The sequence below is a fragment of the Nyctereutes procyonoides genome, unplaced genomic scaffold (assembly GCF_905146905.1).
Source record: "Nyctereutes procyonoides isolate TBG_1078 unplaced genomic scaffold, NYPRO_anot_genome, whole genome shotgun sequence".
Classification (NCBI taxonomy): domain Eukaryota; kingdom Metazoa; phylum Chordata; class Mammalia; order Carnivora; family Canidae; genus Nyctereutes; species Nyctereutes procyonoides.
The window spans coordinates 38,111,197-38,123,436 of NW_026575131.1; the positions used below are offsets into that span (position 1 = coordinate 38,111,197).

Here is a 12,240-nt window from a genome sequence, read left to right on the forward strand (position 1 = left end):
GAAACAGAAGAAAGTTTATGAGAATAATAGTCATTGGATCTAGATGTGGGGTACATGGGTGCTGTTCTTTCAACTTATCTATAGGTATAAAAATTTCCATAATAAAAGTTGGGAACAAGAGCGGTGTAGTGCTCATACTCCATGGCAGGAGGATAGATGAAAGCCACGCTATAGAGGAGAACCTGGCCAGAGCTCCTAACATTATTAATGTGCCACACACACTCTCTTTTGACGTAATCCCACTGGTAATCCCACTTCTAGGAATTTATCTTTTAGACATATCCACATGATTATGACCTGTTGCTGTTAAGGGCGGGGGGGGGGGGCAGAGTGGGGCAGATAAAACAATCTAAATGTCCAAGGACAGGGAACTCGGTAATGCACTGTGTTATACCCATCTAATGGTGTCCTGTGCAAACCATCAATGAGGCACATCTAAAGAAATGATAAGGAACAAGCACTGAGATACACTAGTGAGTGAAAAAAATAAAAATAAACACTATGGTATTGTGAGTTAGCATTTATTTTAAAAACATGGAGAGGGGGATCCCTGGGTGGTGCAGCAGTTTAGCGCCTGCCTTTGGCCCAGGGTGCGATCCTGGAGACCCGAGATCGAATCCCACATCGGGCTCCCGGTGCATGGAGCCTGCTTCTCCCTCTGCCTGTGTCTCTGCCTGTCTCTCTCTCTCTCTGTATGTCTATCATAAATAAATAAAAAATTTAAAAAAAATTAAAAAAAAAAACATGGAGAGGGGTGCCTGGGTGGCTCAGTTGGTTGAGCTTCTGACTCTTGGTTTTGGCTTGGGTCAGGACCTCAAGGGTCATGGGATAAGGCCCCATGTTGGGCTCTTCACTCACCCCAGAGTCTACTTGTGATTCTCTCTCCTCTCCATCTGCCCTTCCCCACCCCCACTCTCTCTCTCTCAAGTAAATATATAAATCTTTAAAGAAAATGGAGAAAAGTTATGTATATATATTTAACACAGAGACTGACACACATACATAGAAGTGCACATACATTCCTGTATATGTATAATAGATCTCTGAAAAAAGCAAATGAGAAAAGCACCTCCAGAAAGGAGCAATAGATGGTTGGGGGCTTGTAGGGAGAAGAACTTACTTTTCACTTTACCTCTCTTACACCTTTTGTTGAATTGTGAACCATGTATACATTATTCAAAAAATAAACTAATTATATACCAAACAAAAACAAACAAAAAAAATGCCATGTAGATCTATAGAAAGTAGAAGCCACTATACCTGAGGCAGCCATCCGACCATCTTCTGGGACCTTCGGTTTGCCAGTTGCCCGGACAGCAAAGATCCGCCCATCACTGGTGCGGATGTATGTCCCTAAGAAACAGGAGGAAAACTGCTAGGAGCAGACATGCAATCAGCCAACTTTGGGAAACTCTAGGCCTAGACACCATGGGTTGGGAAACAGCTATAAAATTAGGTCTCATACCCTCTCTCAAGGTCCCTAAGATAACAAGTGGAGCACTGAGCTATGGACCCGAAATTATTCATTCATTCCACACAGCATGACTACCATGTTTGAGGTATTGTTCTAGACACTGAAGAGCACAAGACAGAAAAGGGCCCTGTCTCATGGGGCTCAGGCTCTAGAGGAGGAGAAAGACAAAGATGCCAGAAAATATCGGGAAAGGTTAACACAATGGAGGAAATAAACAGGTTGCTGGGAGAAAGAGTAAGATGGCTGCCTTGGTTCTGGCCAAAGGACTCTGGCAAGGGTCTTCTTGATCTGTGAGGAAGGAGCCTCATTGCCTCAACACCCTCTTCTCCCTTGGAATAATTCAAGACCAGCATTCTATTCCCATAGGACACTAACCTACCTCTGTCTTTTGATCAATCTCCTGGAAGGTCAGAGGTCAGCAAACATTTTCTTTCTTTTTTTTTTTTAATTTTTTTTTTATTTATTTATGATAGGCACACAGTGAGAGAGAGAGAGGCAGAGACACAGGCAGAGGGAGAAGCAGGCTCCATGCAGCGGGAGCCCGACGTGGGATTCGATCCTGGATCTCCAGGATCGTGCCCTGGGACAAAGGCAGGTGCTAAACCGCTGTGCCACCCAGGGATCTCAGCAAACATTTTCTTAAAGGACCAGTTAGTAAATATTTTTGCCTTTGTGGGCCATGAGGTTGCAACCACTCAACTCTGCTACCATAGCATGAAAACAGCTGGAGGTGGCTGTTCTCCAAAGATCTATCTTTATGGACTCTGAAATGTGAATTTCATATAATTCATATATTTCAGGTTCCACAAAATATTTTTTTGATTTTTTTCAATCAATTGAAAATGTATAACCCATGCTTAGCTCACAGGTACAGAAACAGGAGGCAGGCAGGATTTGGCCCATGGGCCATAGTTTGCTGACCTATGCTCTAGGCTAAGACAAGCCTAGTAAAGGGGCTGGTTATAATCTTCTCTTTATGTCATGTGCTTCATGGCATCTTTTTCCTGAGCCTAAAGGTAGGCCATCAAGGCAAGGTCAAAATCTCCTTGATAAACCCATCAAGGCAAGGTCAAAATCTCCTTGATAAACAAAGAACCCCAAGGAGGGGATCCCTGGGTGGCGCAGCAGTTTGGCGCCTGCCTTTGGCCCAGGGCGCGATCCTGGAGACCCGGGATCGAATACCACATCGGGCTCTCGGTGCATGGAGCCTGCTTCTCCCTCTGCCTGTGTCTCTGCCTCTCTTTCTCTCTCTCTCTCTGTGACTATCATAAATAAATAAAAATTAAAAAAAAAAAAGAACCCCAAGGAGCCTCATACAGTAAAGGATGATATGAACAATAGGCTCAGATTGCATCCTGACAATGTCCAGTCCAAACTTCTAATTCCAGCAATCTCATCTCCCTCTGTAAGAAGGCCAGAAGCAGTGGACTTTTAATATTACCACACTCAAGGGGTGTCTGAGTGGCACAGTTGGTTAAGCATCCAATCTTGGTTTTGGCTTAGGTCATGATCTTGGTATTGTGGAATCGAGCCCTGCATTGGGCTTCACACTCAGCACAGAGTCTGCCAAGGACTCTTTCCCCCTCTCCCTCTGTTCCTCCCCATCCCTCTCTAAAATAAATAAATAAATCTTAAATTGCCACACTCAAAATATCTGTCATGCAACCCACATATACTAATTCATCTACTCAATGCATTTCCTAGTTGGAGACCTCAACTCTACTCTGAGCAAGTGGGTAAGGGGACACAATAACATATATGTTCACTTATAATCCATTCCACAGCTCTTTCTCTCCACTTTTGGAATCCCTGTGTGTAGTTTAAATGCCAAGTATTAAGCTTTCGATGGCCAAGGCATCCATCTTGATTGAATAAACAAATTGCACCTGTATGACACAGCTCCTAACTAAAGAACTAGATAAGGAAATAGGCTGTCCTCACCAAGTTCCCCTTGCAGAGAGCCCAGAGTAACCCAGAAAGCTTGACCTTGAGTGGACCCTGCTTTTCCCTTCCCATGCCCTAATTTCTGCTCTTATGTTTTAAATTCATCAACAAAAGTAAACTCCAAGACACTAACCATCCCAACACCTGGACTCTAGTAAAGACGCAAGTCTCCTTTCTCTCTCTCTCTCTCTTTCTACCTATGACCTCACTGTGTGGCCCTGGAATGCTGTATGCCCTCCAGGATCTGTGAGTAATAAACCTTGTTTTTTCCAAGTTCACTGGTGGTTGTTGCTAAGGTACATCTTGCAATCATAGTAAGAACCACAAGTGCCAGTTCAGTCATGACACTGGCTCTGGTAAATGTCTGTGGGGGCTTGCCACAATTAGTATACCAACAGGTGAGTCATGAGGTGCTTTTAGCTAAGAATATCATTATCAATAGGCTGAGACTGACACAAAACACAGTTGTCTATACAAACCCATCGCAACATTCTCCAAAAAAACAATGGCGAAATGCACGGGCCCTAAGTCTCTTCTTTTAAGCCACTAACAAGTCTCTTTTGGGCCTGCTCCAACTCTGCTAAGCTCTTAGAATTGTCTTTTTCTCATGCTTCTTCCACATGTGACACTCTTATAGGATAATCCCTAACCTCCCTCTAACTCAAGCCATATATATTTCTTCTGCTTCCTAGCTCCACACTCTGAACCAAAGGTAAAGGATGGGCATCTTGATCAGGCTCTCACCTTTTGTCCCACGGATGATGTGGATGCTCTCACCAGCATTAATTCTTGCCTGCACATCTGTGGAGCTGTTGAGTCCAGGAATAACAATATCTAGTGAAGAGAAAGACCTCATATTTAGATTACTTGATTGAGAGGGCAAGAAGATGCTAAGTCTACATCCTCCCCTGTTCCTTAGTAGCTTCCCTAAAACCTCTCAGTGGAGTCTGAACCAAGGAGGATAAAGCAAGCAGGACTTCTTCTCACAGTTGTCTAACAGAGAATACTAGGAAAATGAGAAACTTTTTAGAAACCCAATCATCTTTCTGATCAATTTCCTTTGATTTAATTAAAAATTCATAGAGTTTTAGTTTGGAAAAGGTTCTAGTTCAGATGGTTTGTTTGTTTTCCTCCTCCCTAAGCTATCTGCATCCATCTGCTCCACATCTCTTTAGACTCCAAAAGTGGCCTCATCTTCTTCCTTGCTGGTATTACTTCACACCTAACTAAAAAATAAAAAGTATGCTCAAGAATCAGCAGAGAAGTAGGATCACAAGGGGTTCCCTTTTTGTTTTTACCCATTTCACAAATATTTTACAATAGACATGCATTATTTTCATACTCAAAAAAATCAAGATATTTTTATTAAAATTTATATACCATAAATATTTCTAGATAATAAGATGAAACACAGCTCCAAGAAATGCTTTCCTTCCCAATTACCCTGAATCACAGAACCAATCGCAGGGACAGATGGATTGCCAGCCTCCTACCACAGGCCCACCATGCTCAACCCGTATCACTCACAAAGAAAGAAGCAAGTAGCATTCACGTATTCTAATTAAGTAGGGAGTTTGATGTTGTCTTTTATACACAGCTAACCCTACAGTTAGGACTCAATACATTCATACCTCTCTCAGACTAACCCTGTGTCCCAGTGACATTTCCACAACCTCTGAAGTGCTCAGAGTCTATCCCACATATCACATTTAAAAAAACCCTGTTCTGCTAAAATTCTTAAGATACTCCATCAGAATGCAAATTCCTCAAGATCAGGGACTATCTTCTCTAGTTTTACCCACAGTGCCAATGCAGTAAGGCCTAGAATACAAAAGGTGTTTATAAATACTTCCTGAACAAACAAAGTAAAGGGACAGGCAGCCCCAGAAGAGGACCTAGGAATTCCCAACCTGTTGTGGTGACCACCTTCTGCACAAGGACCCCAGCGCGCTGCAGGTAGTTGATCGGGAAGTTCATAGCTGGATTTGTGCTAGAGGCAGAGCTTACACTGCCTCCCAGTGGGACATGCCGGGGCATCATGGGGATGGGGGTGGACTGCACAGGGCGAACACTGGCCACAGGCTTCTCATCACTCTTCAGTGTTGGCTGCCTATGAGAGAAGGACAAGCAAACTAATAAAGTTCAGCAGAACAGCCCTTACTTATGTTTCTGCAAAGGCTGCAGAGCTTCTCTAGATTCCCCCATTCTACAGCCTTACTTGCTGCTGAGAAGGATCAGAAGAATCTGTAGAGTAGGGGTAATTCAAAAGGAAACTGGAGGTAGGACCAAGACCAAGTGTAAGTGAGGGATAAAGCCTCTCAGAGTCTAAGAAGAATCAGATGTTGGTGAATAATACCTTTATGGAGATGCAAGGTGACACCTGCTCCTCTAGAATTCGGACTGTCTACATACTTTAGGAATTAGTCCTTGGAGGGAAGTTAGGGAGAGGTAAAGATGCAATAAGGGAGAAAAAAATCTTAAGAACACAGTGCATCGCCAAGTTGAAGACAAATGGGTGAAACTTTCCCACTCACCCAAGGAAAAAGGGCCACGTGATGTCACACATTCAGGTTCTCTTGAGAGAGCATCTGTCCAACTTCAACCATCTTTACTCTCTGGAATCTCAAGTTTTTCTTTTTCTTTTTTTTTTTAAGATTTTATTTATTTATTTATTCATGAGAGACACAGAGAGAGGCAGAGACATAGGCAGAGGGAGAATCAGGCCCCTCGCAGGGAACCCAATGTGGAGACTCAATCCAGGACCCCAGGATTACGACCTGAGCTGACAGCAGACACTCAACAGCTGAGCCACCCAGGCATCCCTGGAATATCAAGTTTCAATAAGTAATGCAGACATCTCTCTCTCCTCCACATTACCTTTCATTGGGCTCCTCCAGGGACCAGTGTCCAAAGTGGCCCTCTTAAGTCATCACCACCACAAAAGCAGCAGCAACAGCCAAAAAGCTGTTCACAGAAACCAGGCTTCTAAATGGCACATGGCCATGGCCATCCTGAGCACTAGCTATGCATGTTTTAAGCCAGCATGCAAAAATGCTATCCCATGGCACTCCTCATTCTTTTACATTTTCAACTGGATTTGGTACTCTGAGAAAGCTATTCCTGATTCAAGATTTAAGACCCTGTCTATAAGCATTCTGAAGTTTGTGCCTTTGGTCTTTAGTTTTGGGGGAGAACCTCCCTGGACTGGTATATTCTTCCTTACCCGACTGAAGAACATTGCTCTGAGGTTGCGATAGGCACCTTTGGGCAGCTCTCTGGGCCCTGTGGACTCCCACATTTCAAGATAGGCCAAACAGCACAGCTAACTCACCATTTCTGGGTCCCATTTCCTTAGTCTGCCCAGGGTGGCTTTGCAGGAGCTACAGGGCTCTCGTCAGATGTCAGTGGGACTCTTCCCAGGATCCAAAGTCAGATCAGAGTAAAGTCAGGGTAACAGGAACCTATTGTAAGCCCCCTACTCTGGAGGAGCTAAAGCGAGGAAACTGGGCCAGAAACGCCCTTCACGTACACCCAGACAGGAGGAGCAATCAGCAGGATCATAGTATGGCTTATCAAGTGCTATGAGAGGCTAGTGCCTCCCATAGGGCCAGAGCTGGGCCAAAAAAGGAGCTGACATTACCTCAGAGCCCAACCAATTTGTCACATCTTTCCCCCCCAAAAAATGGCTTTTCTTCCACTAGCTTTAGGTTTGGGCATTCCTGTTGTTACATGGGAAAGCCCAGAAAAGAGAACAAAAGGAGTGGAGGACAAAAAAGGAGAACATTCCCAGGCAACACTATCCTGGAAAATGACACAGAAATAAAGTCTGAAGGCTATGAAAGAGAATAACGTTTTTCTTCAAAGCTTCTTGTACCAAAAAGCAGCAAATTTACTCACCAAATATAAGAGACTTTCATAAAATTTACACGGTTTCAGTTCTTTTACAATCTCATTTGTCATTTTTTAACACGTAATTCTCAAAAGAAAAAAGTTTTAAATCGCTCCCCTCAAATAAAAGAATCTTTAATTCAAGATAATAAAAAAGTCTTAACAAACCACTTAAAAATAAAAAAAATTAAAATAAAATAAACCATTCAATCAGGTGGCTGATTCTGGTAAGGCCTATGAGGCACTTTGTCTTGAAATGAAAAAAAAAAAATAGATTAACAGTTTTGTAATGTCTTAGAAAGAGCAGAGCTCTCTCTTCACTCAGCAATTGGCTTCCATCACGTTAATACTCTGAGCAGTTCTAGAAGGATTCAAGAAAAGTATTTTTTTCTCAGGATCATGGCACAGCCACAGAATAAAATCTCATTAAGAACAGGAAAATTCTGGGGATCCCTGGGTGGCGCAGCGTTTTGGCGCCTGCCTTTGGCCTAGGGCGCGATCCTGGAGACCCGGGATCGAATCCCACGTCGGGCTCCCGGTGCATGGAGCCTGCTTCTCCCTCTGCCTATGTCTCTGCCTCTCTCTCTCTTTCTCTCTCTCTCTCTCTCTCTCTCTCTCTGTGGCTATCATAAATAAATTAAAAAAAAAAAAAAAAAAGAACAGGAAAATTCCTTGACGACAATCTAAGACCCACAAAAGACCTGGCCTTCACCCTTGAACTTCACTGCTTAAGCAAGATCTAGGACCAAGGCACTATAGACATGAAGGCAGCTATGTGGAAGGGTTAGGCCTCTGTGTCTTAGGAAGCTGCACTTCTCCAGGAGTCCAGAAGGACTCTCCTGCGTCATAAGGCCAGTGGCTCACTCTTCCAGCCAGAGCCATTTAAAACACCAGGGCTGCTGAACTGCTTTGGCACCTCATCCAAGAGCAGAACCTGTCAGTTTACAAAAGGCAACGAGCATGTTGTAGGCTCTCCCTTTGTTTAAAAACAGAACCAATCAAAACGTTTGGGCTGACCCAGCAGCATATCTTCCTCCTCTTTCAGTGACTCACCAGTTTCTCTGACTGAAAGCAGGGATGCTGGTTAGGCTCTGGTCACTGGCGGGGTAATACTGCGCATATGATGGGCGGGTGTAGGGGACGGATGTGCGCTTATCTTCTTCATAGCTTTTCTTTGCTGCTTTTTTCTCAGCCTTGGTCAGCTTGTGATCCTTTCGGTTAAGGAGCAATGACTCATGCTCAAAAGGCTCCTGGGGACACAGGAGGATGTTGATTTAATTACCAATCTTTGTGCCAACATGACTGATATACAATGAGGTTTCCTCTGAAAACAAAATAGGGATGGCTATTTCCAACACCTGCAAAGAACCTGCTCACAGACACCCAGGCAGGTTTACCTCTTTTTGACAAGAGTAGAATTCACGACTCTAACCCGGCCCCACCTTTACAAAACCCAAGTCTACTTTCTATATCAAAAGGATGTTAAAGTTCAGAGAATTAAGACTACATTTCTAGAATTTACTCCCTTCTTTCTGCTAGGAATAACTCATACTGGCCGAATTATTCCACATAGCTGAGCTGAGCACTCCCAGGACAAGACTGGGGTAGGAACAGGTGGCTGGGGGACTGCATGGGGCACGGAGAAGAATCAACTGAGTTCCAGTCCTCTGCATGGAACAAAACTTTAGTTTTGCCAGATAAGCCTCCCTCAGGGAGACTACTGTACCAGGAACTGCATGCAAGCCAGGTTCTGACCTTGGTGATGAGGTGAGGGTATTTCAGACAGGCAAGCTGCAGGACTGGCTCCTTGATCCCCTTTACATTCAAGGATGCTTGGGGAGCTGGCTCCTTCTCAACAAAGTGCAGTAGGTTCTCCACCTCCTTCCGGGTAAAGTTCAGCATTGGATTGAGATCATCTACCACCCGATCTAGAAGGGAGAAAACATGGAGAAAGTCAGTACATGGCAGAAGAGACTACAAAAGCATAGCTACAAAAGTTGGCAGAGAAGAGAGGTTGTTACCGGCATAATTGTCACTAAAGCTAAAACTACCTCAGGCCATCCCATATTTGAAAGGTCTGAGGCTCTGGTGAAATGGAAATATTATAAAAGAAACCTGCACACCTAGCTCAGCTCTTTTCATTACACCTGGCCTCGACAAGTTGAGTTCAAGTCCCTCTTAAAGCAATTATTTGAACTGGGATAAGATGTGAGGAACTGCTGATTTTCTGTGATTCAAACCCTACATGTGTTCCCACACAAGCCCCTCCCCTCCCACCACTCACATAATAAGGATAGTATTGAGCCTGAAGGATGCCCCACCTGACATGCCCTGCTTGGAAATCTGACGGTCATAGATCTTCTTTTCAAGGGTGAAATCAGCCACAAGGCGATAGATATGACAGGGCTTTTTCTGGCCATAACGGTATACCCGACATACTGCCTGGGCATCATGGCAAGGGTTCCAGGAAGCATCAAACACCACCACTCGGTTGGCACCGATCAGATTTACACCCAAGCACCCGGCCCTTTAAAACAGAAGCCAACAATCACAGAACTTTTAGTTTAAAAACAGTTTTAAAATTGGTTTTACTCTGTGATTCCTGCCCCAGTATTACCTCCTTTATCCTAAGCACAACATACTGGAAGATTCTACTGTTCTGCTGATGAACAGTACATTCCTCAAGCACTGAAAAATATGCCCTGATAATCCAAAACAGAAGTGCCTACCAGCTCAGAAAGAAAACCCACTCACTTGGGAATCCCTGGGTGGCTCAGTGGTTTAGCACCTGCCTTTGGCCCAGAGCGTGATCCTGGAGTCCCGGGATCAAGTCCCACATCAGGCTCCCTGCAAGGAGCCTGCTTCTCCCTCTGCCTGTGTCTCTGCCTCTCTTTCTCTGTGTTTTTCATGAATAAATAAATAAAAATCTTAAAAAAAAAAAAAAAGAAAGAAAGAAAGAAAGAAAACCCACTCTCTGCTCCTCTGTACTGGGAAAGGCTCCTGCATCCTGGCTCCAGAGCAATGTCACTCAAAGGGAGACATCTGTATCCAGATGTTTCTGGTGTGTTTAGTCTACCAGATAGGAAAATGACTATTTCATACCCATCAAGGGCATTGTGGTGGCAGAACAGAGCATAGCTTTCAAGCTGCTTGGCATGAGACAAATAATGCCACCAGCCTTTAATAGTTACATTACACTTTATACTTTTTAAAGCACTTTGATGTTAATCCCATCATCTAAGAGAATATTTCTGAGAATATTTCTGAGGGCTAATTATGCCCATTGTTAATGAAGTTCTCAAAGAACTTCATGACACTATCATGATCACCCTCCTGATACAACTTCCTTTTGGGATCCCCTGTGTGACCTCAAAAACAAGTCACACACCTGAGCAGATCTCTTCTGACGGAACTTGGATGAGCCTTTGGGTATCTGCCTATATGACCAACTGCCCTGAACACAGCACTCTGACCTCACCTCTCAGGATCCACTCACCTTGTAGACAGAAGGAATAGCCAGGTTGTGAGGTTGCTGGGATCATTGAACTGATTAATGAGCCGCTCCCTCTCAAAGGCAGGGGTGCTACCATCTAGCCCTAGGACAGAAGGAAAATCACAAGAAATGGACAGATGAGGGCAGAGGTACACAGCAAAATCACTGGGAAAATGTGTTTTAAAAACAAACAAAAACCAAATATACTACAATACTCAGATTCCATTCCCTTGGACATTTCATGGGTTTATGGTGAGACCCAGACATCTATAATTTAAAAACACCCCATGTACAACAAGGATTATAAACCATGTTTCTCCCTTTAGTATTTTAGGTCAATTCCAAAGTTCCTAGACTTCAGAGTGCATAAGAATTATCCTAAATAGGGCAGCCTGGGTGGCTCAGCGGTTTAGCGCCGCCTTTGGCCCGGGTTGTGGTCCTGGAGACCCGGGATAGAATCATAAGTCAGGCACCCTGCATGGAGCTTGCTTTTCCCTCTGCCTGTGTCTCTACCTCTCTCTCTTTCTCTGTGTCTCTCGTGAATAAATAAATGAAAATTTTTAAAATGCTTAAAAAAAAAAAAAAGAATTATCCTAAATAAGGAAGCTTGGTAAACATTGGCTCAGGGTGACCTCTCTGCTTCAGTCCTGTAAATCTTGGTGAGTGCAGAAGGACCAAGAGTTCTATTTTGATATGGATTATATCCCTCCATCAGGAATTTGTTAACAAACTCCTATGATTAAGGACTTGCTCTAAGGAGACATTAAAAGGAACAGATCTGGAACAGTGGAATGGGATACATGGCTGAAAAGAGGGAAGTTCAAAGGAAGGAGAAAAAAGTAATCTTCAGTTTAGAAGAAGCATGAATAAGAGAAAAGGGGGCTTTGTCACCCCAGGGAAAAAAGAGAAAAGGGCGAAGCTAAAGAGATGAAACACCACATGGAGAACTGGATTGCTACTGCTATAGGAAGCCTTAAAGTGCCTGTATTAGAGGCTCAATCAGCACCCAATCTGAGTTCTCACAATTTCCAAGCACAGCTCAGCACTGACTCACACTTGGTAACCCTGCAGTCAACACAAGGCTGTGAGCCAGGTCCTGTGCTAGAGGTCTTCCTACAACTCACTGCACCTCCATTCTCTAAATACTTCCTTTAGGCCAGTGCTTCTCAACAAGGGTGATTTCCTTGCCCTCCTCCTCTACAGGAGACATTTGGTAATGTGTGAAGACATTTTTGGTTGTTAAAACTAGGTGGATATTAATACCATCTAATACCGGGATCCCTGGGTGGCGCAGCAGTTTAGCGCCTGCCTTTGGCCCAGGGCGCGATCCTGGAGACCCGGGATTGAATCCCACGTCGGGCTCCCGGTGCATGGAGCCTGCTTCTCCCTCTGCCTATGTCTCTGCCTCTCTCTCTCTCTGTGTGTGTGACTATCATAAATA

General features: G+C 44.0%; 1 protein-coding gene across 3 annotated transcripts in view; it reads right to left on the reverse strand.

Annotated features, from left to right (window-relative positions):
• Positions 1–12,240, reverse strand: part of RAD54L2 (RAD54 like 2) — a 125,637-nt gene that overhangs the window by 7,475 nt on the left and 105,922 nt on the right. For 2 of the 3 annotated variants that reach the window (XM_055342810.1, XM_055342811.1), the window contains exons 15-21: positions 10,803–10,902; positions 9,628–9,833; positions 9,062–9,234; positions 8,360–8,556; positions 5,329–5,528; positions 4,163–4,252; positions 1,261–1,353 (exon numbers count right to left, since the gene is read on the reverse strand). In XM_055342810.1, the coding sequence (XP_055198785.1) occupies positions 1,261–1,353; positions 4,163–4,252; positions 5,329–5,528; positions 8,360–8,556; positions 9,062–9,234; positions 9,628–9,833; positions 10,803–10,902 (1,059 nt within the window). The remainder of the gene's footprint in view (positions 1–1,260; positions 1,354–4,162; positions 4,253–5,328; positions 5,529–8,359; positions 8,557–9,061; positions 9,235–9,627; positions 9,834–10,802; positions 10,903–12,240) is intronic. The other variant, XM_055342812.1, reaches the window with a different exon arrangement.